The sequence below is a fragment of the Pleurodeles waltl genome, chromosome 9, assembly GCF_031143425.1.
Source record: "Pleurodeles waltl isolate 20211129_DDA chromosome 9, aPleWal1.hap1.20221129, whole genome shotgun sequence".
In the NCBI taxonomy this organism is placed as follows: domain Eukaryota; kingdom Metazoa; phylum Chordata; class Amphibia; order Caudata; family Salamandridae; genus Pleurodeles; species Pleurodeles waltl.
The window spans coordinates 207,378,338-207,404,804 of NC_090448.1; the positions used below are offsets into that span (position 1 = coordinate 207,378,338).

General features: G+C 43.2%; 1 protein-coding gene across 4 annotated transcripts in view; it reads left to right on the plus strand.

Moving 5' to 3' along the window:
* FAM3D (FAM3 metabolism regulating signaling molecule D) overlaps window positions 1-26,467 on the plus strand; it is a 337,775-nt gene that overhangs the window by 131,202 nt on the left and 180,106 nt on the right. For all 4 annotated transcript variants that reach the window (XM_069206542.1, XM_069206545.1, XM_069206544.1 and 1 more), the window contains one exon: window positions 5,705-5,752. In XM_069206542.1, coding sequence (XP_069062643.1) covers window positions 5,740-5,752 — 13 coding nt within the window. In that variant the 5' untranslated portion in view covers window positions 5,705-5,739. The remainder of the gene's footprint in view (window positions 1-5,704; window positions 5,753-26,467) is intronic.

Consider the following 26,467-nt stretch of genomic DNA (forward strand, 5'->3'; position numbering starts at 1 on the left):
ATAGTAAAAGAAAATGTATCATTAGGATGCATGTTCCCTTTGATTGTGTTTCAGACACTACAGTGAGGCAAAAGAAAGTTTTTAATTGTTACAAAAGGGAAAACATAAACAGCCGAATTACGTGCATCGCACTGGTGTCTGAGAGATTTTGTAGCTGGAAATTGGAAATTTTGACATCAGCGTTACCATTGGCTGTGCAATGCAAATCGCTATTTCAGTCAGTTGTTTCAGGCTTCTTTTACTGATGGTTAAGTTCAAATGTAATTTTACACATTTCAGTTAGTGAAAATGCTGATACAAAATTCACGGTCACCAGTGTACATTTGCTCTGTCACTGGTGTAGTGCATATAATCAGTCCATAAGTGTTTAGGGTTCGGAGAAACCAGAATGGGGGCATTAGGGTTACTATGCTTTGCTTTCCGCCTTCAAATTTTCCAAAAATATCGACGAGTAGAACATAAAGTAGTGCAAATACAGTGGATCTTAAGGATTGTTCCGGTCCTGGGCAAGACGTCTTGTGCAGATCCCTGTTCGAAACAAGTTTGAATTCACTATCCATATTCACCTCTTTCAAGCTCTCACGATCATCCCAAACAATGGTGAATTATATGTAAACTATTCAGATTCCAGGGAACCCCAAACTCTTGAAAGCATAAGCTGCTAATCATCAGTCAGCCAGAGCACCAAAAGAAATATTGAACAAGCAGTGAGTAGGTCCTTTCTTTTTGAAGTAGGATCTTTATTTTTTGTTACCATGCGCCAACAATATTTTATATGGATTTTAGTGTGTAGGAAAGCTTTGGTAAGGGTTCGTTGGTGGGTGTTCAGTTGTCCACTAACGTCTCCTGCCCTGCCCTCCCCACTGACGGGCGTTTTAGAGTTCAAATACCGAGTAAATTAATTTGCTTTAGAGAAATTAGTTTTACATGCATTTCTGAAGGAAATCTCATGAAGATGTTTTGTTTTTTAATGGTCAGTCATGCAACTCTGCTCGTCCCCAGGTGGCTGAGGAAACATCTTCACTTCCAAAATTGTCTGCCCTAGACATTTGACTTTGCTTCACTGTAGTTAATTTCCGTATCGTAGTACGCTTCACCAAAAAGAGAAAATCGACTCAAACCAAGATCTCACTTTCAGAGTCTAGACAATTGCTGTGGTCATTTATACATGATACAAATGTGATTACTTCATAAAACTGTTATCCATTTACCACTCTGCATACAAATGTTGATACTCATCTAAACCTATATTCACTTTATTTCACAAATACAAAAAGTCCACCATGCCTGAATCTGTACATATGACATTCAGATTTGATCAATAAGTGCACTGCCCTGAATTTTTTGTTCTGCATTGTATTCCCTCGGTTGCGTGAGATTAAGGATTAATGAGTATACTATTAAATAGGTGTCAAAAAACAGGCCACTCTTTTCTCCCTCAAAGCAGTGTAAACAGTCAAGATGACATAAATGTTTTGTGCAAAATTAAAATTGTGGTATTGTATTTGGTGGTCAAGTGTGTGTGTGTGTTTCTGTGTGTGTGTCTGTGAAATTTACCCCTGTTCCTGCAATAACATTTTAAAGAGTTTCCTTGCCTGATTATACGGGGCTTCCTTCATAATTCTGCAGATTAACTACCAAAAAGCTGGTGGAGCAGAGATACTTTCTGCACCTCTCAACCACGGCAGGCTTTCTGAATCTCGACATCTTGCACCTATTCTGCGGACATTTTTATCCTGAACATCTCTTGCATCATGCAAGAGAGCTGCTGCAAGGAAAATAATAGTAGTGATAAATCCACTATGGGACTCCAGCATGATGGACCTGTTATCGCTTATGTTTCTGTTTTTCAAACACACTTGCCCATTTTGAGAAACAAATGTAGCCAAGGTTCATTTTGTATTGTGAATTTTCCTCCCAGCGGCCAACGCCACCATGATTGACATTTTAGACATGGGCAGATGGGACGTGGCACCGACAGTATTCGATAAGCGGCGTTAATTAGGGTGGCTGCTGTAATACTATTCATACAAGTACCCTTCTGCCTCAAGACCGTTCTCAGTCTCAGAGCTTGTGGCAGCCATTTAGAGAGGGTAGATGAATCCCGTCTTCATCAGTACACTCAGACACACGAGGGTAGCTGAGAGGAGAGCATGTCTTGCAGCTGCCATAGGTCGAGCAAAGCAGCACGCAAGCACTGCTTTTCCGACTTGTTGGTATGTATCTGGACTTTGAACCACACACTCCGCATGCCCATCACTGTCACTTGTTCATGAGCTTGCCTTTCAAAAATCCTTTGTTATCATTGGTAAATGCTTTAAGTTTATCCCTTCTTGGGGCACTTTTGTTATCGCCTTGGGGAACAACTCTGTTGCATAAATAATTGCGATAACTTTGACTGCGAGCAACTTTCATTTTCCTTTTGTGTCTCTCCTTCGTGCTGACATGGCTGTTGTGGCGCTTTGAATCGGCTCTCTTATGTCAACTGTTTTACTTCGTATTTTCAGTTTGTGTGGCAAGAAAGGTCCAGTTAGGAATTTACAACGCTAACAGCTCTAACTTGAGAAATCGCGAGACCCAGTACATTGCAAATGCTTGTTAAATATCCGATTCCCTACTCCACTCAGATCCGTAGTCCTTTCCTATATATCAGATGGCAAATAACGCAGCGTTAAAGCAGTCAAATGCAGTGAAAGTAGCCAATGTCAGCCGTGACCCAAGTTTCGATAACTAGTTAAACCCTTAGAACAAGCATGTCAGAGTTTGATGTTTCACACTCCTAAAAGACTGGGATCCAGATGGTGTTACAGGATATTTGTCTCATGCATTTGACCATACTTTCTTAGCCAGTCACACAATGCTCACCTAGAAAGAGTTTTTTTTTTCATGAAGCAGTTTAAGTTACAGAACACATTTCTTGGCAGCTAGATTATGTGAACAGCTTAGTGGGACAGCCCATTCTAGATTCTGCTTCCCTCCTTAACTCCCCCCACCTTTGGATAAATGAAGTTACATGTTTTAACGTAGTTCAAGCTGGGAATCCTGCTTTTTTACCAACAACAGCAGGTGTGAAATCAAAACACAAATTAAAAGTTTTTTCACTTCATTCTGAATAGCTTAGCAAACGTGGCCTCTGCGGGGTAAGCCTCTGGATTCGCTGCATGTGCAGAGAAAGTAAAACACCAGCCGCAGCAGGACACCAGCTACAAACTCAGTGCAATTAGTATTTCAAGTCTGTAGTCGAAGCGGTCACCACGGCTGCAGATTTTCCGCTATATAGATATAGCGTGTTTTTAAGGATGGTACATAAAGAACTGTTTTCACTGAAGCCTCTGGTGCAACTACTGCTCAGGACTTTAATTAAGGTACAGAACGGCACCTCTCATCCGGTTTGGCTTAGCTGGTGCCCTGTGAGACCGAATAGTAAACAATGAAAAGTAATTGAGATTTTCCTAGCCTTGGTGTCAGAAAGACTAGTTTTTATGTTGTTAGTTTTTATGATGGCTATCAGGGGGCTCGTTATGTGATTGGTTAGCCCCATTGTGATGTATTCTTGTAGTTTTTTTCCCAGGGTTTCTGGGATAAGTAGTTCTTGGCTGCTATTTAATAAAGTGAGAAAAGTAAAGCATAATATCAGCCTCCGGTCTTGTAATAAAATCGGGAGCTTAGTTAGCTAAATATCCAAGGCACTGGAGGGTACAATATTCACAAATCCATTTTGAGGTCTGGTCAAGCACACCCAGTCACACAGCACCATGCGGACAGACAGGCATGCTCTACCTAACATACTCACCCACACACATGTTCATAGACACACCATCACCACCAAATACACACAAAATCTACACTACACATGCTAAAAAAATGACACACTTATTCAAAGACGTACATAACACTGACATTCCTTGGACACTCCTGTGGAACATCACGCAAGCAGCAGGTTTCGCAGGTAGTCTACAGTAAGGAGGTACCACAGGGCACCAAAATTGTTCCGTACCTGGTAAAAGTGGGAATGGTAGATAGACCATCCATTTTCGTAACTCCTCTCATTTGATAGCTGTCCTTGATAGACAGTAGCATTGGTTCAATATGGAGAGGCAGATATAGCTGAAGCTCTTATTGGATGGCTGCTTCCTCTTGTCAGGCTCCAATCATCCGCTGTAGATAGGAGATAGAGCCTTACGAGGACATTGTCTGCACATACTATTCTCTTTGAAAAGTTAAGCCCAATGTCTCACTTTCATTAAGTACACACTTCATGTATGGGATATTATGGGCTGCAATTCTACCTGAAACCTCACACATTCACAGTGTGCAGCTGAAAGCCAGTAAGCATGCTGAAGGCTTTAACATGGCTCAGGCCGTGACTTTGGTTACTGCACAGTGGTAAAAATGGCGAGACCCGTTTCCCAGCACTAGAGTGGACCAGCTGTCTATGTTGATCCCATTTTTCCTAAAGATCAAGGGCCTGATTATGATTGTGACAGTGCAACAGTCGGACACCCATTATGATGGTTGATAGGCCGCCGCCAATTCCTCAGAGCCACTGCTGCAGCCAGGGCCGGCTTTAGGGCTGGTGGCGCCCTGTGCAATGGTCTTTTTTGGCACCCCCCATCCCATGACCACCTTCTCGGATTCTCTCACTACCACACAGCAAATGTTCCCCTCATTTCTCCATAGCCCCCCTTTCACATATTCATTTGTTTTAAAATGCTGGCTTTACTAATCCACTCAGCTATCCACATAAAATATAGTTGTGTTGTTTGCAGCAGGCACGTATCACAAGAGGTTTCTTGATATTTTAATTGCTTCCTGAAGGCTGGACGCACAAGGAACTTTTCAGCAGGTGCTTTTAAATCGCAAGGTTCGAAGTTATTGCTAAAGACTGCGCACCACTGAGGTCAGCACCACTCGCACCACCCTAAAGCTGGCCCTGGGTGCAGCAGCTCTACTGACATTTTGGTCTTAGCTGGGTTTACGGTTCTCTCTTGTTATGTTCATCATCGCAACTCCACTGAAGTCAATGATTTTGGCATTGATTTTGGCAAAACCGGTGCCATGTTTTTTGCACCTCAGCACACATGTTGTGCTTCGAATTAAAAAATCGAAACTGGAGTTTGTTTCAGAGTTTACCTTGGGTATCATTGTTAGAACGATGGAAAACACACATCCAGTTCCCTTGTATTCTCTCTGTTTTCTCTTTTTTCTTAATTCCTGGGGCATTCGTGTGGTCAGGTTACACACCTTTCCCTAATGGGTGTGACCTTGTATGTGTGCCACTTCTTAACTATCTTCACCCTTCCTCACACACACTGTTCTCCACAGATCTCTTAACTCTCCACCTCCTGTTGAGTAGTTCTTGAATTCCAATATGGGAGTCCTTGCACAGAATCTGCTACAGTAAATGAACCCCGTATAGCTAAAGATGGTGGATAGCATTGAAAGCTAAGCGGGGATGATGTATTGCCTTGAGCATTTTTATCTACCTTGGAAGCTTCTGTGTGTTTAAGAATGGAATGTAGATCAATAAATACTTTAGTCCAGTCTATATTTATATATACTTAGTTAAAATATTTTCATTTTACTTCTTCGTTGACAAAGGGTCAAAATGTGCTATAAACATACTTGCATTTTATAAATATAATAGTCATATTTCCTCCTTGATGACTTGCTAATAGACGTAACCTTTGTTTTTCTCTTGCAGACTTCACCTGGGGTCTTTAAACAGGTTCCTCAGTGATGAGGGCAACAGGTAAGAAAACATGATTACCTTATGACCTAGTAATAGGCCCGACATACAACAGAAAATTGCTCTTTAGTGACTTTTGTTTTTGTGTATGTGTGGCATTCTGGGGGGGAGTTTGCTTGGATGGTAGAATGAGCTGGTGGCTTGGTAAATTGTTTCATTTGTGCATGTAATCATCCATGCACCAATTCATCCAACTATTGTCTCATTCTGGTGTTCATGCACTTGCCTATTCAAAATTTCACACAAACACACAAATTATATAAGTAGCATTTCCAGGTGAATACTTGACCCATTGGCTTAGTCACTGCTGCCTCACTTTCAGGCTTTGCTGATAATGTGTAAAACAGTGCGATATATTGTTTCAATACATTGATAACTGTACTTCAGTATGCAAGATGTTTATATTTTTAATATTTTTGAAAATGAAGTAGGAAGTCAATATGTGCATCTCATTAGTATTGTGATTTTCAAATTGATTAAATTGGCTGCAGATAGCTGACCATTTCACAGTGTGATACCTATACAGGTCCCATGTGTCCTTTTCACTATGCTTCTATAATAGTATTTCTTGCGAGGTGTACTTCTATCTCGACTTCTATCTCGACTGCCTGTGAGGGAAAACGTGACTATTCATTAGCACCTGCTGGATGATTTCTGTTTCTATAGTAAAGTAGAAAAGATCTGCTCTGAGTTAGCAGGTCAGATAGCTGAAAAAACGAATGCATCCATTTCTCGAATATTCTCTGGGGGTCAGAGGTTTGAATGTGAGCAGGTCCACTCAGGTACACGTCTTTTGCGGTACATAAAATATACATAATTAAGTTGGATAACGATTAACACCTATTACCTTCACAAGAGACCAGCCAGTTGATGGCCTGTGCTACATAACTTTATATACTGTTATTATTGTCAGGTGTTGTTCTGAATGCAGATAGGCTTTCTGTTGCTGAGTCGTAAACAATGGACAGAAAGATTATGAGTTATGATTTTTCGAAGAAAAGGCGAAACACTTTGATGTAAAATACTGGGGATCTCAAATGCTGTGAGCTTGGAGGGTGAGGGGGTATCGGGCGTTATCCTGGTGGATTTGTGCCTGCATGGTGGAAATCTGTATACTTTCAGAGGCACCACCACTGCTTCGGCTCCTCTGAAGGCACTTAAAGTTTGCTTAGCAGCTGCCACGTTTAGGTGACCGCTCACCAAACCTTTTTTACAAAAACAAATTACCCTAAAGGGAGTCTGTTTTTGAAAAAAAAAAGAAATGCTTTGACACCTTTGAGGGTTTCTCCCAGGATGTGTGAATCATTTTCGAAATAGCCACTTAGAGACAGCAGATCATTAATTACTAGCTCATAAAAATAAGTCCACTGAGGGCCAGCAGAAAATAACCTAACACAGTTCAGTTTTTAGAAAAAAATGTTAGTGTCCAAAAACAGTTTACCTCAATTACAACAGCAAATGTCTGTGGTGAGAAACACATATATTATTTCAGAACTGATTTTCCATATGTTCCTAAGTTGTCAGGAAGTCTCCTCGTGAGTGGTTATGGCCATGAATTCAAGTTAAAGAGTGTTTTTTTCACCCCTAGACGTGAAGGCCCCAGCCAGAAGTCTTGTTGCAGTTTCGAAGAAAACTGGACACCTTCCTGCCATCAGTCTTAACCATAGGCAGCTTTAAACGTACCAAGCCATAGGGGGACATTCCAGGCTTGGCTGGCGGCAGGAGCCGCCTGCCAAGCGGGAACCGCCAGAAGACCGTACCGCGGTCAAAAGACCGCGGCGGTCATTCTGGGTTTCCCACTGGGCTGGCGGGCGACCGCCAAAAGGCCGCCCGCCAGCCCAGTGGGAAACACCCTTCTACGAGGAAGCCGGCTCCGAATGGAGCCGGCGGAGTGGAAGGTGTGCGACGGGTGCAGTAGCACCCGTCGCGAATTTCAGTGTCTGCTAAGCAGACACTGAAATTCAAAGTGGGGCCCTCTTACGGCCCCACGACACCCCTCACCGCCATCCTGTTCCTGGCGGTCAAAACCGGTGAGGGGGTCGGAATCCCCCATGGCGGCGCAGCAAGCTGCGCCGCCATGGAGGATTCCCCTGGGCAGCGGAAAGTTGGCGGTACACCGCCGACTTTCCGTTTCTGGCCGCGGCTGTACCGCCGCGGTCAGAATGCCCAAAGGAGCACCGCCAGCCTGTTGGCGGTGCTCCCGCGGACCCCGGCCCTGGCGGTATTTACCGCCAGGGTCGGAATCACCCCCATAGACTGGAATGGTATATACTCAGAACAATTGTTCACCTGGAATTCGTTCACCCACTTCCATCGGTAGGCGGAGAAATCAACTCTGTGCATACATTTACTTTCATAAAGTAATTGATAACTCTAGCCTTAGAGTTGATTTGATTAAGATACAAGAAAATCACTTGTAGTGTAGTTACTCGCTGATCACATAACATATGCACATTTAGAACATGAAAAACTTAATAAACAGTCATGACGGTGCAAGTACACTGTGTCAAAATGTGAAAAAAAACATAGAAGTGATTAGAGAGGGATTTCGATATACAGGCAACAACCTTCAATATGTGCTTTCAATTACACACCTGTGATAATGAGTATAATGGCGGTTCCTTTTAGACCAGCAGTGATTAATGTGCTTCAATGTCTATGGCGTTTCAGACTCTTTTGAAATGTCAAGTTCTCTTCAGGGCGAATAGATGACAGGGACACCTGAATGAAGGAAGGCCATAGGGAAGCCAACTGGATCGATTAATCCCGAATGAAGAAAGGCCATAGGGATGTAAATGGGTCAATAATACCAAAACGTATGAGAATTCCAATTCCACCTATAGGTGAATTACATGGAGTGCACAGAGTGCAAAGACTGCAAAACAGGAAGAACAGGGGTGGTCTCTGCCATACAGAGTGGATTAGTGCCAGCGAGCCAGTAATAAATCCACACTCACATTGGATGAAACGTCCAAAGCAGGATATTGGAGACCGCTCAACATCACTTTCCCCGCTGATGAATCATTTGTCTTGTGCATAGATAGGAATAGGAGTTAGGCTCAGCCACTCTCTCCAGCAACAATAGAATCACAGTTGGTCATATGATATCACTTCCAAGGTGTCTTTCTTGTACTTGATTCTTCTGTGCACTTTGGGCGGCCAACTCCTCTATGTAGTAATGCACTGACTTCCAGCTGAGGTGAACCAAATGACATAGAGGTAATTCAGCAGTGGTTCTCAGAGGGACTTGAACAAATCTATAGTAAATTCCCACATTGTGCCCTCCCCAACTTAGAAGCAACTCTTCTGAGATATTGCTAAAACAAATCCAGGCAGTACTATTCTATTATGGAACTGCCTGAGCTTCCCTTGTGCATGTTTATTAAAATTGGGTTCCTCCTTCCCCTAACAGTACAAAACCTATCCAAACTTTTCCTGTCTCACAGTTGCTTCCCTGGATGACGGGAATCAGCCATGCTGTGGAAGGACCAGCTTCAAAGGCCACAATATGGGCCTCAGTACGAGTCTGATGGTCAACAGACCGCCAGACATGGTGGCAGTCATGACCCCCACCGGTTTGGCAGTCTGACTGCCAAATTAAGAGTTTGGTGGTCAGACAGTCAAACAACCACTGTCTCTGCCAGGTACGATGGGCTGACAGCACTGTAAGTTGGAATCAGCCAGAGCAAAGTTGAACTCAGTGCCTCCCTGCTGATTACAACCTGTTTCTTCACCAGCCTTTTCATGGCAGTTTCACTGCCATGAAAAGGCTGTCAGAGAACAGATGAAGGGGGCTGAAAGGGGGCCCTGCACTGCCCATCCCTATGCCATGGGCAGTTCAGGGAGTCCCCCTGTCCAGCATCTTCGTGATGGGCACTGTCTGCTGTGCAGACAGTGTGCCTGATGAGGGTGCTGATGCCCCCTGCGGGCCGCGACATTGCCGCCAGCTCGATTACAAGCCAGTGACAATGCTGCCACCACTTTCCCGCTGGGCTGATGGGGAGAAACCTTGGTTTCCACCTGTCAGTCCAGCCAAAAAGTCTGATTGGGGCCAGTGGGGAGGTCGGTAGTAAGGTGGCAACCACCCCTTCAGAAGTTCGGCAGACAGGTCAGCCCGCCCACCAAACTCGTAATCGGCCCTAGAATCTCAGTTTGTTCTAGGAAGACTCTGATGAACGTTATTTCCTCCTACCCCTGGGTCACTACAATAGGACATTTTTACCAGAGTCACTGAAGAAAAGGATAAATCCTGTTCATGAGCTGTCATGGCTCAGGCACAAACAGAGATCTATTTAAAAAAAAACATATTTGTGGCATTTGTATAAAAACTCTAAGCTTACTACTGAGTTGGGAGGGTTATTCAGAATTTGGTAGACAAGGCACTTCACCCCAAACACAGCAGAGTACTGTATCCACAGAAATGAGAGGTCGCAAACTCTATTTAGAGTCAGGCAAACCATCATTTTCCCAACGTCGGAGCCCACACATGCTCCATTAATAGCATCCTTAAACAGATGGCGCAGTTAACATCGGGCTATTGGTGTATAAACCTATCAGTCCTTTTTAAGGCGGATGTTGTGACATATTGTTTTCTGATTATTACTTTTAGGTATGGCCTGGTAGTCCAAAACAGACAAAATGACCCCAAACCCTGTGAGAAATCTTCAAGGGTGTCAAAGCCATTTATTTTTATTTTTTTTAAAAACAAACTCCCTTTAGGGCAATTTGTTTTTGAAAAAAAAAAAAAAAAAATGCTGCTTAGTCACCTACAAATGATGACTGCTAGGTAAACTTGAAGTGCCTCTGTAGGCTTAGAAAATCTCTGCCATACATATGGAGATCTCTAAGTATGGCAGGCAATAATCCACAAGGAGGGCAAAGGTTATAAACTACGCTTCTCCCCCGGCCCCCGGCTCACAGCAGGATGCCCACATAACTCTAAACAATCTAGTATGTTTTGAATACTAAGCAAAATATACAAACTATTGTGCCAATGGATTTTCTATGTGATACTTTTATATGTAATGCAGAACTGCAAAAAATAGCATGACATTTTAGCCTGTGCAGTGTCATTTTAGAAATCTGTTGCTGTAGTGACATTGCAAGTTACCCACTTAGCATGTCTCACTTCTAAACATTATTGTGACTATTCACAATGGTAACTTACACTTGTGAGTAATTTACAGGTGTAATTTATTCGTTCACTTTTGAGCATCCTTACTACTTTCACTACTGGTACAATCCAAATGTAAGGTTACTCAAAATTGTAGACTTACACTTCTTCACCCACTAAAAGAGGGGATGGGGCCAAATTAAGGAGTGTACGTGATTACTGTAAAAAAGAAACAGTAGTAAGCTCAGCATCACAAATGGCCCACTACTGGTACTGCAACACCCTCCTCAAAAATAGTTGAGGTAGGGACTTAAAAATAAATGCATTGGAAATAATGTTAAATTAAAATACCTTATTTAAAATAGTTAAAAATATAAATAAATATAATTGAATGTTGAAAAAAGACATAAACCTAGTATGCATTTATTATTTAATTATCATGTATTTTAATTATCTTTTCAGGATTTAAAAATGAATGTAATATTATTTTCATAAAAATATACATAAATTACTTTTAATTAATTCTGTATATCACCTTTAATAATTATTGATGCATACCCAAATACAGCTTTTTTTACTTTCAGTGTGAATTTATTTTGTATAATTTAAACTATTAAATTAAACTATTAAACTACTAAATTTAAACAAATAAAGAGAGATAGATAGATAGATAGATATATAGATAGATAGATCGATAACCTTAAATTAATATTGAAAATACGAATATTTTTGCTTATGTATTATAAAGTTTAATGAACTTTATTAATTGCCCCTATACTTTACTATTGGCCCTGCTCTCCATCCACCCAGTACAGGACAGTCTCCACCCAAACTCTAGAGTCCTCATATGGTATACCAAAGGGAAATTTAAAAAAACAGGTTTATTTAACTCAAAGCTAATTACTAAAAATATTTTTTATGTAAAATATATAGTAAATTAATATATTAAATTAATTTGATATTTTATATATTTATGTGAATGTAGAACACAATACAAAAATCTACAACATTGTTTATTTATTTTGAATTAAATGTTTAATTAATTGAAATAACTTTAATTAAATAACTAAACAATTTCTGAGATGTATATTAACAAAATAAATGCCCATATTAAGTAAAATAAGATTTGTTTGTTTTGCATTAATACATATTAAAAGTGGTTATAGAATTCAATACATTAAATTTAGTTATGTAATAGTTAAAGTTCATGTTTCATAAATTTATAAATTCATAAAATTTGTTAAAATATTTTATACTTTCTAACATTCTTTTTAGTGAACAAACATGCAAAGGTATAATAACACATAAGTTGGCAATCTCTAGGTCCAGTACATCCGCATACATTACAATTGGGGATATATCAGTTACATACATTCAAAATAAAGCAAAACATACACCCGCCCTCCCCCTATAAGTCCTCGGGGGGACAAGTTGGCAGACCCGGGCATTTACACAGGCCTCCACCAGCTGCTGGCTGGACTCAACCACTGTCTCTATATTCACTCCACTACCCCTACACTTCGGAAGATTTTTGGGGACATCCCTGGGCCTTGTTTAATATCTGTTTTCCCTGCATTTGCCAGTTCATATTTTGGGACCATTGGGTCACATCCAGGGTCGTCCCACTGTCCCTCAACTGTACACCATCTGTCTTAGCCACCATCAGTGAAACATTGCAAAAGAGCAGCATATATATAGTGGGTTTGGTCACTCAAAATCCCCAGGAGAACCAACTTCACGGGATGTCCTGTGACATGGCATAGTAGATGTCCTATCTTAGACCAAAGTGGCTGTATCAAAGGGCACTCCCAAATGGCGTGGATCAGGGTTCCTACCTTTGACAACCACAAGTGGGCCATGACTGTTGGAAATGAGTGACCCATAAATCTGCAAGATGGAATGTTTTTTGAGTAGTATTCCAAGAGTTGAAACTCCAGTGGGGAGTTGTCCTATATGGACTCCAGTAGGGGCCATATTTGCCAGCACATGCTTAAGCTGCATATACTGGTAACGCAGGCTATCAGCCGGCTCATTCTGCGGTCGTAACTCATCAAAATACAGCAGACCCACAGGGCCCCACACATCCCCAAGTTTGAAATGCCAAGGAGGTCCAATTTTTAAATTCAAGACCTAACCTACCTTGTGGTTTAATCAGGTCTGTTAGCAAGGCTGAGTTCCATAGTGGTACCTCCAACGTGAGTCACTCCTGCCAGGCCTGCGCCAGAGTGGCTTCCCGCCAAAATTCTAATGACCAGGTCAATGAAGGTCAGTCGCCAACACTCTCTCCCACCGTACAGCTCTTAGGGTATTGCCTCATGCCCGTAACCCTCCTATCATCCACAAACAATCACTGATTGTGAGAAATTGTGGTGACCGATAGTAAATTTATGTTAGATAAGGCTATGCCCCCACCACCTAAAGACCTTGTCAATATTTGTAGGGTGATCCTAGGGGCCCCCCAAACCCACAATTTTGGCTGGAAGTTATTTTTTATAAACTGCCACCCGTCCCATCAATGACAGTGGCAATCTTCTCCAAGGAGCAACCTCTAACTTCTAGTCTTATTGGATTTCCTCTAGGTTGTGCCAGTTGAACACTGAGTGGTCCCTAGTGGTATACATCTCCAAGTACTTACAGCTTTCCATCTTCCATTGCAAATGACTACCCCAGAGCACTGGGGGCTTCCACAGTGTAGGTGGGAATGCTATGGACCTATGGCAATTTATGTAGACTCCTGTATAATGGCCCAATATAGTATGTATTTCTAATAGGAATTGAGTGATTCGACTGTGTTGCATAAAGATGGAGATCGTCTGCATATAAGGAGATGATATCCTCTCAATCTAATTCAAATTTGATCATGCACAACTAGGTTTCACACCCTACCCAGTTGCCTAGTGGTTCCACTGTCAGGGCTTACAACAAGAGGGAGAGTGGGAAGCCCTGATGGATTCTGCATCCCAGTACAAACTCCTCAGATACTATGCCATTTTTCTGGACTCTTGCTCTGGGGATCCGTGTATAGTAATTGGACAAATGCTCAGAATTCCAAGCCAATCCCCATCTCTCTCAAAACTGCCTGGATGAATGGCTATCACAGAGAGTTACATGCCTTCTCCACATCAAAAGCCAGCACAACTACTGGCTTGTGGAAGGTGGCCGCCCACACCAGGACCCCAAGTAAGCATCTAAGCATCTGCCTCGTCAATCTGTTGGGCATGAATCCCAACTGGTCCACATGATTGAGTTTATCAATTATTTGGTACAATTGGTTGGCCATCACTTTGACCAGTGTTTTAGCTTCAGTGTTAAGGAAGGTAAAGGAGGTGCAGCAGGCACACTCCTCAAGGGTGCCTGCCATGTTTATGAATGAGGATAATGGCCGTTCTAAGGTCTATGGGCAGCATCACCTCGTCTCTAGCCTCATAGACCATCAGTAAAAGATGCTCTTCGACCTAACCTAAACATTTGAAGAATTCTGCTGGCAAACCATTGGAGCCCAGAGTTTTCCTGAAATGCATTTGATTAATGGTGTCCTGGAATTCAGACACCTTAATCTTTCAGTATATCAAGGCAGCATCCTCTGTTGATAGGAATGGAGTAGGGAGAACCTGCACAAATGCTTCCTTCTCCTCTGAGGAGCAGTGGAGTTTAGGCTTAGACGAATACCCATGTAATGCCCATCCCTAAGTCCACCCAAGCCAGCGTATCTGTCCTGAGGCATCTGACCCATCTTTGTCCCTCCTCTCTATGTACCAGCCAGGCCAGCAACATGCCCGCCTTGTTGCCTACCTTATCTAGCCTATGTTATCTCCCTCGAAGAGCTTCTGCATTTTGTTCACAACCACCTGCTATCTTCCTCTTTCTTATGGAGCAGGTCACCTCTTGTTGGACCAAGTGGGATTCCAAATCCTGCGCTACATTTTCACTTTTGTTTAGGACACCTCTGATGATAGCTTCAAGGTGTCCCCTGATGACCACCTCGTAGGCTTCCCAGAGGGTCACACCCAAGGCCACTGACTCTGCATTGTCACTAAAGTAGTAGTCCATAACCTAACACATCTGAGCCCTTGTGTCTCAGATGCAGAGGACCCATGTATCCAGTCTCCATTCGGGATGGCCCAGGATGTATGTGGAGTATAATGTTGTTAGTAGTGGGGAGTGATCGGCTATCCCCTGTTGAAGGAAACGTGTGCCACCTTATCATGTCCCTGCAGCTATGAGGCAAAGAAGTAATCAAGCCTGGAGAAGTACTATTTTCTAAACATCGTATAATAGTACTCACTATCAGTAGGGTGAGCATTACACCAGAGAGGCACTAGCACAAAAGCTGTCAAGAATTCTTGTAGGTGTCTGTTGTCAATGGCTGAGTGCTTGGCTGTCATGAATCTGTCCAGGTCATGGTGAAGCTCAAAATTAACATACTCTCCAATGATCAGGAGCCCTGCATGGGCCAGTGTGATCCATGTCCCCAGTCTCTCTAACAAAACAGACTACAATCCCAGTGGAAAGTACAGTGACACCACTACAATCTTGTCCCCATTCCATTCTAACAAAACTTCTGCATAGCACCCCTCCCTATTCATCCAAACCTGTGTAACAGTCAGTGAGAGTGATCTGTGTGCTAGGATTCCTACCCCACGTAATCCTGACATAAACCCCAAATGGACCAGGATATTGAACGGACTTCTGCCTATAAAGAAACAGTAATTCCCCACCTTATGTGTCTCTTGTAACAGGACCAGATCAGCATTCGGTTGAGCAAGGTTTCCCATCATTGCCTCACTTTTCAATTGTGGCCAGGCCATTCACATTCCACTTTATGATCTTAAAGCCCTCTCCCTTCTGGCCAGCCATCAGCAAGAGTCAAGTAAGCAATGTGCATTTTCTAGATCCTAAGGTATCCCCATTTTATAAAATCCTTTGCCATGTCCAGTACTTAATTTGAGACCGTGGTTGCCAGTAGGAGGCCCCAGCATCTGTTTTTGGGGATCGGCATATATTTCTGCTTAATCGTTGAGATTTTGCATGTTTTGTGTTTTCACTTTACTACTGTGTACTTCAACAATACTTTACACTTTGCCTCTAAGTTAAGCCTGACTGCTTTCTGGCAAGCTAGCAGAGGGTTAAGCACAGGTTAATTTAATGATGTTTGTGGTTCACCCTGACAAGGATTGTGGTTGTTGCCAGAGTGGGGCTTTCACCCTCCTCAACCAATAACCCAATTTCTTACATTAATGTTCAGTTTTGTAAGACATTTCTTATATATAATCTGACAACAGATTCAACTTTTATAAATTACCTAAATTGGCTTTTTTTCTTTTTCAAGTTCAATTTCTAACTCACATCTACTCCACCTGTGATACTTGCTTGAGAAGTTGGAGCTGGAGTTTAACATTGTTGACAGTCTCAAATTGGCAGAATTGAGGAAGTTTTGCAGGGAGACATGGCTAACCCTGGAGAAGGGGGCCACAAAATTTCAACAGGCCTCAGACTGTCAGGGTCCTAGGGCCTCATTATGAGTGTGGCAATCTTACTACCACCACACTCGTGGTGGCGGTCTGGACCACTGCCTATGCGGTAGTCCGACCACCACATAACAACCCTGGCGGTCCAACCACCTGGGAACTTCCAGCTCCACCAGGATCTTGGATCCCGGCGGTCTGGCGGCGGTTGAGATCCTAATCCACCAGGGCAGCGTTGCATGCAGCACTGCTCTGCATATTACGACCTCGTTCTCTGCCAGCCTTTTCATGGTGGTAACACCCCACTGTGCACTGCGCAGGCACTTGGCATTGGCAGTGCAGGGGCCCCCTGGTCCAGCACCATTGCAATGCTCACTGTCTGCTTTGCAGACAATGAACATGGTGCTGGTGCTGGTGCACCCTGCTGGCTACAGCATTGCCGCCGGCTCAGCTACCAGCCGGAGACAGTGCTGTAGCCTGTTTCCCACTAGGCTGGTAGGCAGAAACCGGGGTTCATATTTGCTATTGTAAATATTGAAATAATTATTTAAATTATAGAAAGGTATCAAATTTAGATGTAATAATGTAACATGTAATTTCTTTTTCACAAAAAATGTATTTAATATTTGTAAAGTAAATTTTTATTTGGTAAAATATTTATAATGATTCTTGTTAATGTTGAAAATTATAATTTCATTGTAAATAAAATGTTGGATTTTTTTGCTATGTATATTTAATAAAGGTGTTGCCTAAATCAATTATGAAAATAGAATAAACATGAATTATTTATAATGTGTAAACTAATGTTTGTGAGTATATTTATATGTTATAGGCTTATTAAAAATTATTGCACAATATTTGATTAAATAATTTTTTATTGTTTATCATTGGAATAAGTTCTGTTTTTGGGAAATATATTCTCAAATCTATTAGTTTTAATGTAACAAACACAATTTTTTATATTTAATTTGAAAAGTAGTAAAAAAAAATTGTCTTTTATGATTTTCATTTTTAGATTGTGATTTTGTATGTTGTGTTTCATATGTTAAGAATAATAATAAATATTAATAAAATATATGACAGTTTAATAATAATTTACATATTTTATATGTTAAGGTTTAATTCCAAATAAATTAAATATATATACATTTTTAGCTTAAGTTGCTGTGGGCATTATTACGACATTGGCGCAGACGGGCGATTGCACTACAGGCGGGCCAACAGCCACATTACGACCCTGGCAATCAGACTTCCAGGGGACCTCCGTTCCCGCCAGGCACATGGTTCTTCAGGGCTGACAGCGGTTGGAGCCGTTGTCAACCATGGCAGCACTGAGTTCAGTGCCACTGCGGTGATCACAATTCCAGTTCCCGCCAGCCTTTTCATGGCAGGTACACTGCCATGAAAATGCTGACATAAACAGTGCAATGGGCGTGGGCAGTGCAGGGGCCCCCCTGCCCAGTACCCTCATAATGCACACTGTCTGCTTTGCAGATGGTGTGCATTCCAAGGATGCTGTAGTTTCTATGATAGTAGCCTTGGCTCTGTTAAAGGAGGCGAGACCAATACAGTAGCACTGTTCCCGCCAGGGTGACCTGCAGAAATGTCGTAACATAATTTTCCCGCTGGTCAGTCCGATGGGAACATCATATTACGATGGGGGGTAGGCAGCTGGGTTCACGCCTCATCCCTGTGGGTTTGGCAGTCAGCTCATCCAACTACCAAACTCGTAATGAGCTGCAGTGTCTTTGAATCAATTTCAATTATATATTATAGATCAAATATTGTGTGTGAGTATGGATTATTGTTTTTGGATAATACATATTAATGTCTAGCAACTTGCCAAAAATGCTCATGGAACTAGTAAATATCACCCCTATGGTGACCAACACCTTCACCAAAGTGGGTTAGTTGTAAGTGGGAATAGTGAATGTCACTTAATTAGTATTTAACACCTTCCCCACATTAGTTTAGATTGGAATTGGAATAGTAAATGCCACCCCTTTAGTGTCTATCATCTTCCCCAAACTGCTTTACTTTGGAGTGGGAATAGTGCATGTCATTCCTTTTGTATCTAATACCTTCTTCAAAATTATTTATGTTGGAGTGTAAATATTTAATTACTCCATTTACTTGTTAAATACCTTAAATTGTATTTCAGTGCAGTATCATTTAATTAGTAATGTTGGATACATTCAAAACACTGTTGTTACTTGTATATTTATGATAAATTATACTGTTATATAAATCTTTCCTAGAATTAAGACATGTAACATATTTTTCAGTTTGTATTCATTTTTTAAAAGTTTATTTAATGTGTATTGTTACATTTTTTAACATATATATATTTGAAGTTTAAACATTTATAGATAAATAAACTATTTATTGTAAAATGTTATTATTAAATAAACAATGTAAATTATATTTAACTCCTTCGCTGCCAGGCCTTTTCCCCCTCCTGTCCTAGGCCTTTTTTTGCCTATTTGGGGCAGTTCGCGCTTAGGCCCTCATAACTTTTTGTCCACATAAGCTAACCAAGCCAAATTTGCGTCCTTTTTTTCCAACATCCTAGGGATACTAGAGGTACCCAGACTTTGTGGGTTCCCTTGAAGGAGGCCAAGAAATTGGCCAAAATACAGTGAAAATTTCGTTTTTTTTAAAAAAAATGGAAAAAGTGGCTGCAGAAGAAGGCTTGTGGATTTCCCCCTGAAAACGGCATCAACAAAGGGTTTGTAGTGCTAAACTCAGCAGCTTCCTAGCTTTCAGGGACAGGCAGACTTGAATCAGAAAACCCAATTTTTCAACACAATTTTGGCATTTTACTGGGGCATACCCCATTTTTGCAATTTTTTGTGCTTTCAGCCTCCTTTCAGTCAGTGACAGGAATGGGCATAAAACCAATGCTGGATCCCAGAAACCTAACCATTTCTGAAAAGTAGAGAAAATTCTGAATTCAGCAAGGGGTCATTTGTGTAGATCCTACAAGGGTTTCCTACAGAAAATAACCGCTGAAAAAGAAAAATATTGAAATTGAGGTGAAAAAAACATCAATTTTTCTCTACGTTTTACTCTGTAACTTTTCCCTGCAATGTCAGATTATGGAAAGCAATATACCGTTACGTCTGGTGGACTCCTCTGGTTGCGGGGATATATAGGGCTTGTAGGTTCATCAAGAACCCGAGGAACCCAGAGCCAATAAATGAGCTGCACCCTGCAGTGCGTTTTCATTCTATACCGGGTATACAGCAATTCATTTGCTGAAATATAAAGAGTAAAAACTTGCTATCAAGAAAACCTTTGCATTTCCAAAAAGGGCACAAGATAAGGTGTTGAGGAGCAGTGGTTATTTGCACATCTCTGAATTCCGGGGTGACCATATAGGGAATGTGAATTGTAGGGAATTTCTCAAATAGATGTCTTTTTTTACACACTCTCCTATATTTGGAAGGAAAAAATGTAGAGAAAGACAAGGGGCAATAGCACTTGTTTTGCTAATCTACGTTCCCCCAAGTCTCCCGATAAAAATGATATCTCACTTGTGTGGGTAGGCCTAGCGCCGGCGACAGGAAACACCCCAAAGCGCAACGTGGACACATCCTAAATTTTGGAAAATAACAGAGGTGTTTTTTGCGAAGTGCCTACCTGTAGATTTTGGCCTCTAGCTCAGCCGGCACCTAGGGAAACCTACCAAACCTGTGCATTTCTGAAAACTAGAGACTTAGGGGAATCCAAGGAGGGGTGACTTGCGGGGCTCGGACCAGGTTCTGTTACCCAGAATCCTTTGCAAACCTCAAAATTTGGCTAAAAAAACACATGTTCCTCACATTTCTGTGGCAGAAAGTTCTGGAATCTGAGAGGAGCTACAAATTTCCTTCCACCCAGTGTTCCCCCAAGTCTCCCGATAAAAATGATACCTCACTTGCGTGGGTAGGCCTAGCTCCGGCGACAGGAAACACCCCAAAGCGCAATGTGGACACATCCTAAATTTTGGAAAAAAAAAAGAGGTGTTTTTTGCGAAGTGCCTACTTGTAGATTTTGGCCTCTAGCTCAGCCGGCACCTAGGGAAACCTACCAAACCTGTGCATTTCTGAAAACTAGAGACCTAGGGGAATCCAAGGAGGGGTGACTTGCGGGGCTCGGACCAGGTTCTGTTACACAGAATCCTTTGCAAACCTCAAAATATGGCTAAAAAAACACATGTTCCTCCCATTTCTGTGGCAGAAAGTTCTGGAATCTGAAAGGAGCTACAAATTTCCTTCCACCCAGCGTTCCCCCAAGTCTCCCGATAAAAATGATACCTCACTTGCGTGGGTAGGCCTAGCGCCGGCGACAGGAAACACCCCAAAGCGCAACGTGGACACATCCTAAATTTTGGAAAAAAACAGAGGTGTTTTTTGCGAAGTGCCTACCTGTAGATTTTGGCCTCTAGCTCAGCCGACATCTAGGGAAACCTACCAAACCTGTGCATTTCTGAAAACTAGAGACCTAGGGGAATCCAAGGAGGGGTGACTTGCGGGGCTCGGACCAGGTTCTGTTACCCAGAATCCTTTGCAAACCTCAAAATTTGGCTAAAAAAACACATGTTCCTCACATTTCTGTGGCAGAAAGTTCTGGAATCTGAGAGGAGCTACAAATTTCCTTCCACCCAGCGTTCCCCCAAGTCTCCCGATAAAAATGATACCTCACTTGCGTGGGTAGACCTAGCGCCGGCGACAGGAAACACCCCAAAGCGCAACGTGGACACATCCTAAATTTTGGAAAAAAACAGAGGTGTTTTTTGCGAAGTGCCTACCTGTAGATTTTGGCCTGTAGCTCAGCCGGCACCTAGGGAAACCTACCAAACCTGTGCATTTCTGAAAACTAGAGACCTAGGGGAATCCAAGGAGGGGTGACTTGCGGGGCTCGGACCAGGTTCTGTTACCCAGAATCCTTTGCAAACCTCAAAATTTGGCTAAAAAAACACATGTTCCTCACATTTCTGTGGCAGAAAGTTATGGAATCTGAGAGGAGCTACAAATTTCCTTCCACCCAGCGTTCCCCCAAGTCTCCCGATAAAAATGATACCTCACTTGCGTGGGTAGGCCTAGCGCCGGCGACAGGAAACACCCCAAAGCGCAACGTGGACACATCCTAAATTTTGGAAAAAAACAGAGATGTTTTTTGCGAAGTGCCTACCTGTAGATTTTGGCCTGTAGCTCAGCCGGCACCTAGGGAAACCTACCAAACCTGTGCATTTCTGAAAACTAGAGACCTAGGGGAATCCAAGGAGGGGTGACTTGCGGGGCTCGGACCAGGTTCTGTTACCCAGAATCCTTTGCAAACCTCAAAATTTGGCTAAAAAAACACATGTTCCTCACATTTCTGTGGCAGAAAGTTCTGGAATCTGAGAGGAGCTACAAATTTCCTTCCGCCCAGCGTTCCCCCAAGTCTCCCGATAAAAATGATACCTCACTTGCGTGGGTAGGCCTAGCGCCGGCGACAGGAAACACCCCAAAGCGCAACGTGGACACATCCTAAATTTTGGAAAAAAACAGAGGTGTTTTTTGCGAAGTGCCTACCTGTAGATTTTGGCCTCTAGCTCAGCCAGCACCTAGGGAAACCTACCAAACCTGTGCATTTCTGAAAACTAGAGACCTAGGGGAATCCAAGGAGGGGTGACTTGCGGGGCTCGGACCAGGTTCTGTTACCCAGAATCCTTTGCAAACCTCAAAATTTGGCTAAAAAAACACATGTTCCTCACATTTCTGTGGCAGAAAGTTCTGGAATCTGAGAAGAGCTACAAATTTCCTTCCACCCAGCGTTCCCCCAAGTCTCCCGATAAAAGATACCTCACTTGTGTGGGTAGGCCTAGCGCCGGCGACAGGAAACACCCCAAAGCGCAACGTGGACACATCCTAAATTTTGGAAAAAAACAGAGGTGTTTTTTGCGAAGTGCCTACCTGTAGATTTTGGCCTGTAGCTCAGCCGGCACCTAGGGAAACCTACCATACCTGTGCATTTCTGAAAACTAGAGACCTAGGGGAATCCAAGGAGGGGTGACTTGCGGGGCTCGGACCAGGTTCTGTTACCCAGAATCCTTTGCAAACCTCAAAATTTGGCTAAAAAAACACATGTTCCTCACATTTCTGTGGCAGAAAGTTCTAGAATCTGAGAGGAGCTACAAATTTCCTTCCACCCAGCGATCCCCCAAGTCTCCCGATAAAAATGATACCTCACTTGCGTGGGTAGGCCTAGCGCCGGCGACAGGAAACACCCCAAAGCGCAACGTGGACACATCCTAAATTTTGGGAAAAAACAGAGGTGTTTTTTGCGAAGTGCCTACCTGTAGATTTTGGCCTCTAGCTCAGCCGGCACCTAGGGAAACCTACCAAACCTGTGCATTTCTGAAAACTAGAGACCTAGGGGAATCCAAGGAGGGGTGACTTGCGGGGCTCGGACCAGGTTCTGTTACCCAGAATCCTTTGCAAACCTCAAAATTTGGCTAAAAAAACACATGTTCCTCACATTTCTGTTGCAGAAAGTTCTGGAATCTGAGAGGAGCTACAAATTTCCTTCCACCCAGCGTTCCCCCAAGTCTCCTGATAAAAATGATACCTCACTTGCGTGGGTAGGCCTAGCGCCGGCGACAGGAAACACCCTAAAGCGCAACGTGGACACATCCTACATTTTGGGAAAAAACAGAGGTGTTTTTTGCGAAGTGCCTACCTGTAGATTTTGGCCTCTAGCTCAGCCGGCACCTAGGGAAACCTACCAAACCTGTGCAATTCTGAAAACTAGAGACCTAGGGGAATCCAAGGAGGGGTGACTTGCGGGGCTCGGACCAGGTTCTGTTACCCAGAATCCTTTGCAAACCTCAAAATTTGGCTAAAAAAAACACATGTTCCTCACATTTCTGTGGCAGAAAGTTCTGGAATCTGAGAGGGGCTACAAATTTCCTTCTACCCAGCGTTCCCCCAAGTCTCCCGATAAAAATGATACCTCACTTGCGTGGGTAGGCCTAGCGCCGGCGACAGGAAACACCCCAAAGCGCAACGTGGACACATCCTAAATTTTGGAAAAAAACAGAGGTGTTTTTTGCGAAGTGCCTACCTGTAGATTTTGGCCTCTAGCTCAGCCGGCACCTAGGGAAACCTACCAAACCTGTGCAATTCTGAAAACTAGAGACCTAGGGGAATCCAAGGAGGGGTGACTTGCGGGGCTCGGACCAGGTTCTGTTACCCAGAATCCTTTGCAAACCTCAAAATTTGGCTAAAAAAACACATGTTCCTCACATTTCTGTGGCAGAAAGTTCTGGAATCTGAGAGGAGCTACAAATCTCCTTCCACCCAGCGTTCCCCCAAGTCTCCCGATAAAAATGATACCTCACTTGCGTGGGTAGGCCTAGCGCCTGCGACAGGAAACACCCCAAAGCGCAACGTGGACACATCCAAAATTTTGGGAGAAAACAGTGCCTACCTGTGGATTTTGGCCTGTAGCTCACCCGGCACCTGGGGAAACCTACCAAACCTGTGCATTTCTGAAAACTAGAGACCTAGGGGAATCCAAGGAGGGGTGACTTGCGGGGCTCGGACCAGGTTCTGTTACCCAGAATCCTTAGCAAACCTCAAAATTTGGCTAAAAAAACACATGTTCCTCACATTTCTGTGGCAGAAAGTTCTGGAATCTGATAGGAGCCACAAATTTCCTTCCACCCAGCGTTCCCCCAAGTCTCCCGATAAAAATGATACCTCACTTGTGTGGGTGGGCCAGGTGCCTGCAGCAGAATAAGGCCCAAAATCTGAAGGGATAGAAGGGATAGCACAGCAAGTTTATAAGGGCATATTCTTTTAAACATCTTTAGACGGACTCTGCTTTGGGGACCCACATAAGTGAGGTGTCATTTTACTTGGGAGACTGAGGGGAAAACTGGGGAGTAGGAATTTTGTGCTGGAGCGGTGATCCCACTAAGAAAAATCAGGAAAATATTCTTTTTTATGCAAATTTTGAGGTTTACAGAGGAGTCTGGGTAAGAAAATGTTGGGGGAGCCACACAAGCCACACCTCCCTAGACTCCTTGGGGTGCCTAGTTTTAAAATGTTTCTTGGTTTTGTAGGTTTCCCTACATGACGGCCGCACCCAGGACCAAAAACATAGGTGGGCCCTCCCCCCCAAACACAGGTATTTTTGGAATATATCACTTTGATGTGTGCACATACGTCCGTGATGTGCCAAACACTAAAATTGTGAAAAGAAACACACTTAGGTTATGTGAAGAAGACCCCTCACCCACCAACCAAGTTGGTGGCATGCTTCATCATCGGGGTCCCACCCGAGGCACCTAGCGTGTCTCAAGTGTGCTGCGACGCCTGATTACAGCGGAGCAGGTTTTGTCATTTGTACCACACATACTGGTTGGATTTGGCACGAGGGTGAGTGATGGTTCAGTAGATCAAATTTTATTAACAAGAGATTTCACAAAAGTGAAATGCACTGGTAATAACTGAAAGGCCAAAAAACTGAACCAATGACTCACAGCTCGTGAGCTGTAAAGTCACGACAAGGCACCAACCGCTTTACAGTCCATTCACACACCTTTCATACATGACGTGCACTAGACCATTCACGCCGCCAGCCACGGGCCCAGCACATTACAAGACTCGCATCCACAGACAGCGCCAGTCAAGGGCCCATCACTTTCATACGCCCACATGCCTGATACAGCAATCACACCAGCTGATGAGTGTGTGGACTGGCGTTTGGCCGGCACTGCCAGCCAAGCGCCACCCCACCCACACCACCAGCCAAGCGCCACCCCACACACACCGCCAGCCCAGCGCCACCCCACACACACCGCCAGCCAAGCGCCACCCCACACACACCGCCAGCCAAGCGCCACCCCACACACACCGCCAGCCAAGCGCCACCCCACCCACGCCGCCAGCCAAGCGCCACTCTACACATGCCATCCCCTTTTTTTTGTTTTTAAACAACAAAGAAACCACTAATCATAAATTAGTACAAAACTACAAACACAAAAGCTCTAACTGAATACATGACTAATGCCAACCGTGAAACCGAACATATAAAAATATAAAACACCAGTTTACGCTCACGGAATTTCCCAATAATTCTTCTGTGTGTGGTAGCTCCTGAAACAGCCACCCACACACAGCCCAGGCTTTGAAGGACAATCAGGGCAGTACATCCTAGTCTCCTTCCTGATACCTCTTCGAGCACAGACTCTACATCTCTTAGCAGGAAAGTTTTTTTTGGCCGTGGGAGGAATGTGCTCAGCAAAGTGACGATCTTTCAATCTAGCCACATCCTCCACCACTGCTTCTCTAGGAACTCTTACCTGTTCCAGCACAACAAGGCTAGCTATGATAGACTCCTGAAATTTCACAAATGTCATCCTTGACTCTGGAGAACTATCCTTAAACACAACAAAAGCATTAAAAGTTGCCAAGTGGAACAAGTGAAGCGCTAATTTCTTATACCACACATAAGACTTACGAGCAGCAGTGTAAGGTTCTAACCTCTGATCTACTCTATCAACACCACCCTTGTGCTTATTATAGTCTAAGATGCACACAGGTTTGCGCACTTCGGCAACCTGACCCCAAACAGCCACAGGTGAAGTACTCTCATCATGGATGGTGCTTAGCATGTATACATCCCTCTTGTCTACAAATTTCAGAGCTAGCAGCTCATCATTCCGCAAGGCACTGCACTGTCCCTTCTCAAGTTTTTTACAGACAAGCTCTTTTGGATAGCCTTTCCGATTAGAGCGGATTGTGCCACAAGCAACAGTGTCCACTCTGAACAACTCCTTGAACAACCGAACTCCAGTGTAGAAGTTATCTACATATAAATGGTGACCTTTGTTAAACAGTCGTCTACCAAGTTCCCACACAATTTTCTCACTAACTCCAAAAGTGGGAGGACAACCAGGGGGGTCAATATTGGAATCCCTACCAGTGTAGACCCGGAAATTATAAACATATCCTGTACTACTTTCTGACAGCATATACAATTTAATTCCATACCGTGCCCTCTTGCTAGGAATGTACTGCCTAAAAACCAAACGACCCTTGAACAGGACCAAAGACTCATCTACAGATATTTCTTTCCCTGGAACATAGATCTCTGAAAACCGATCTA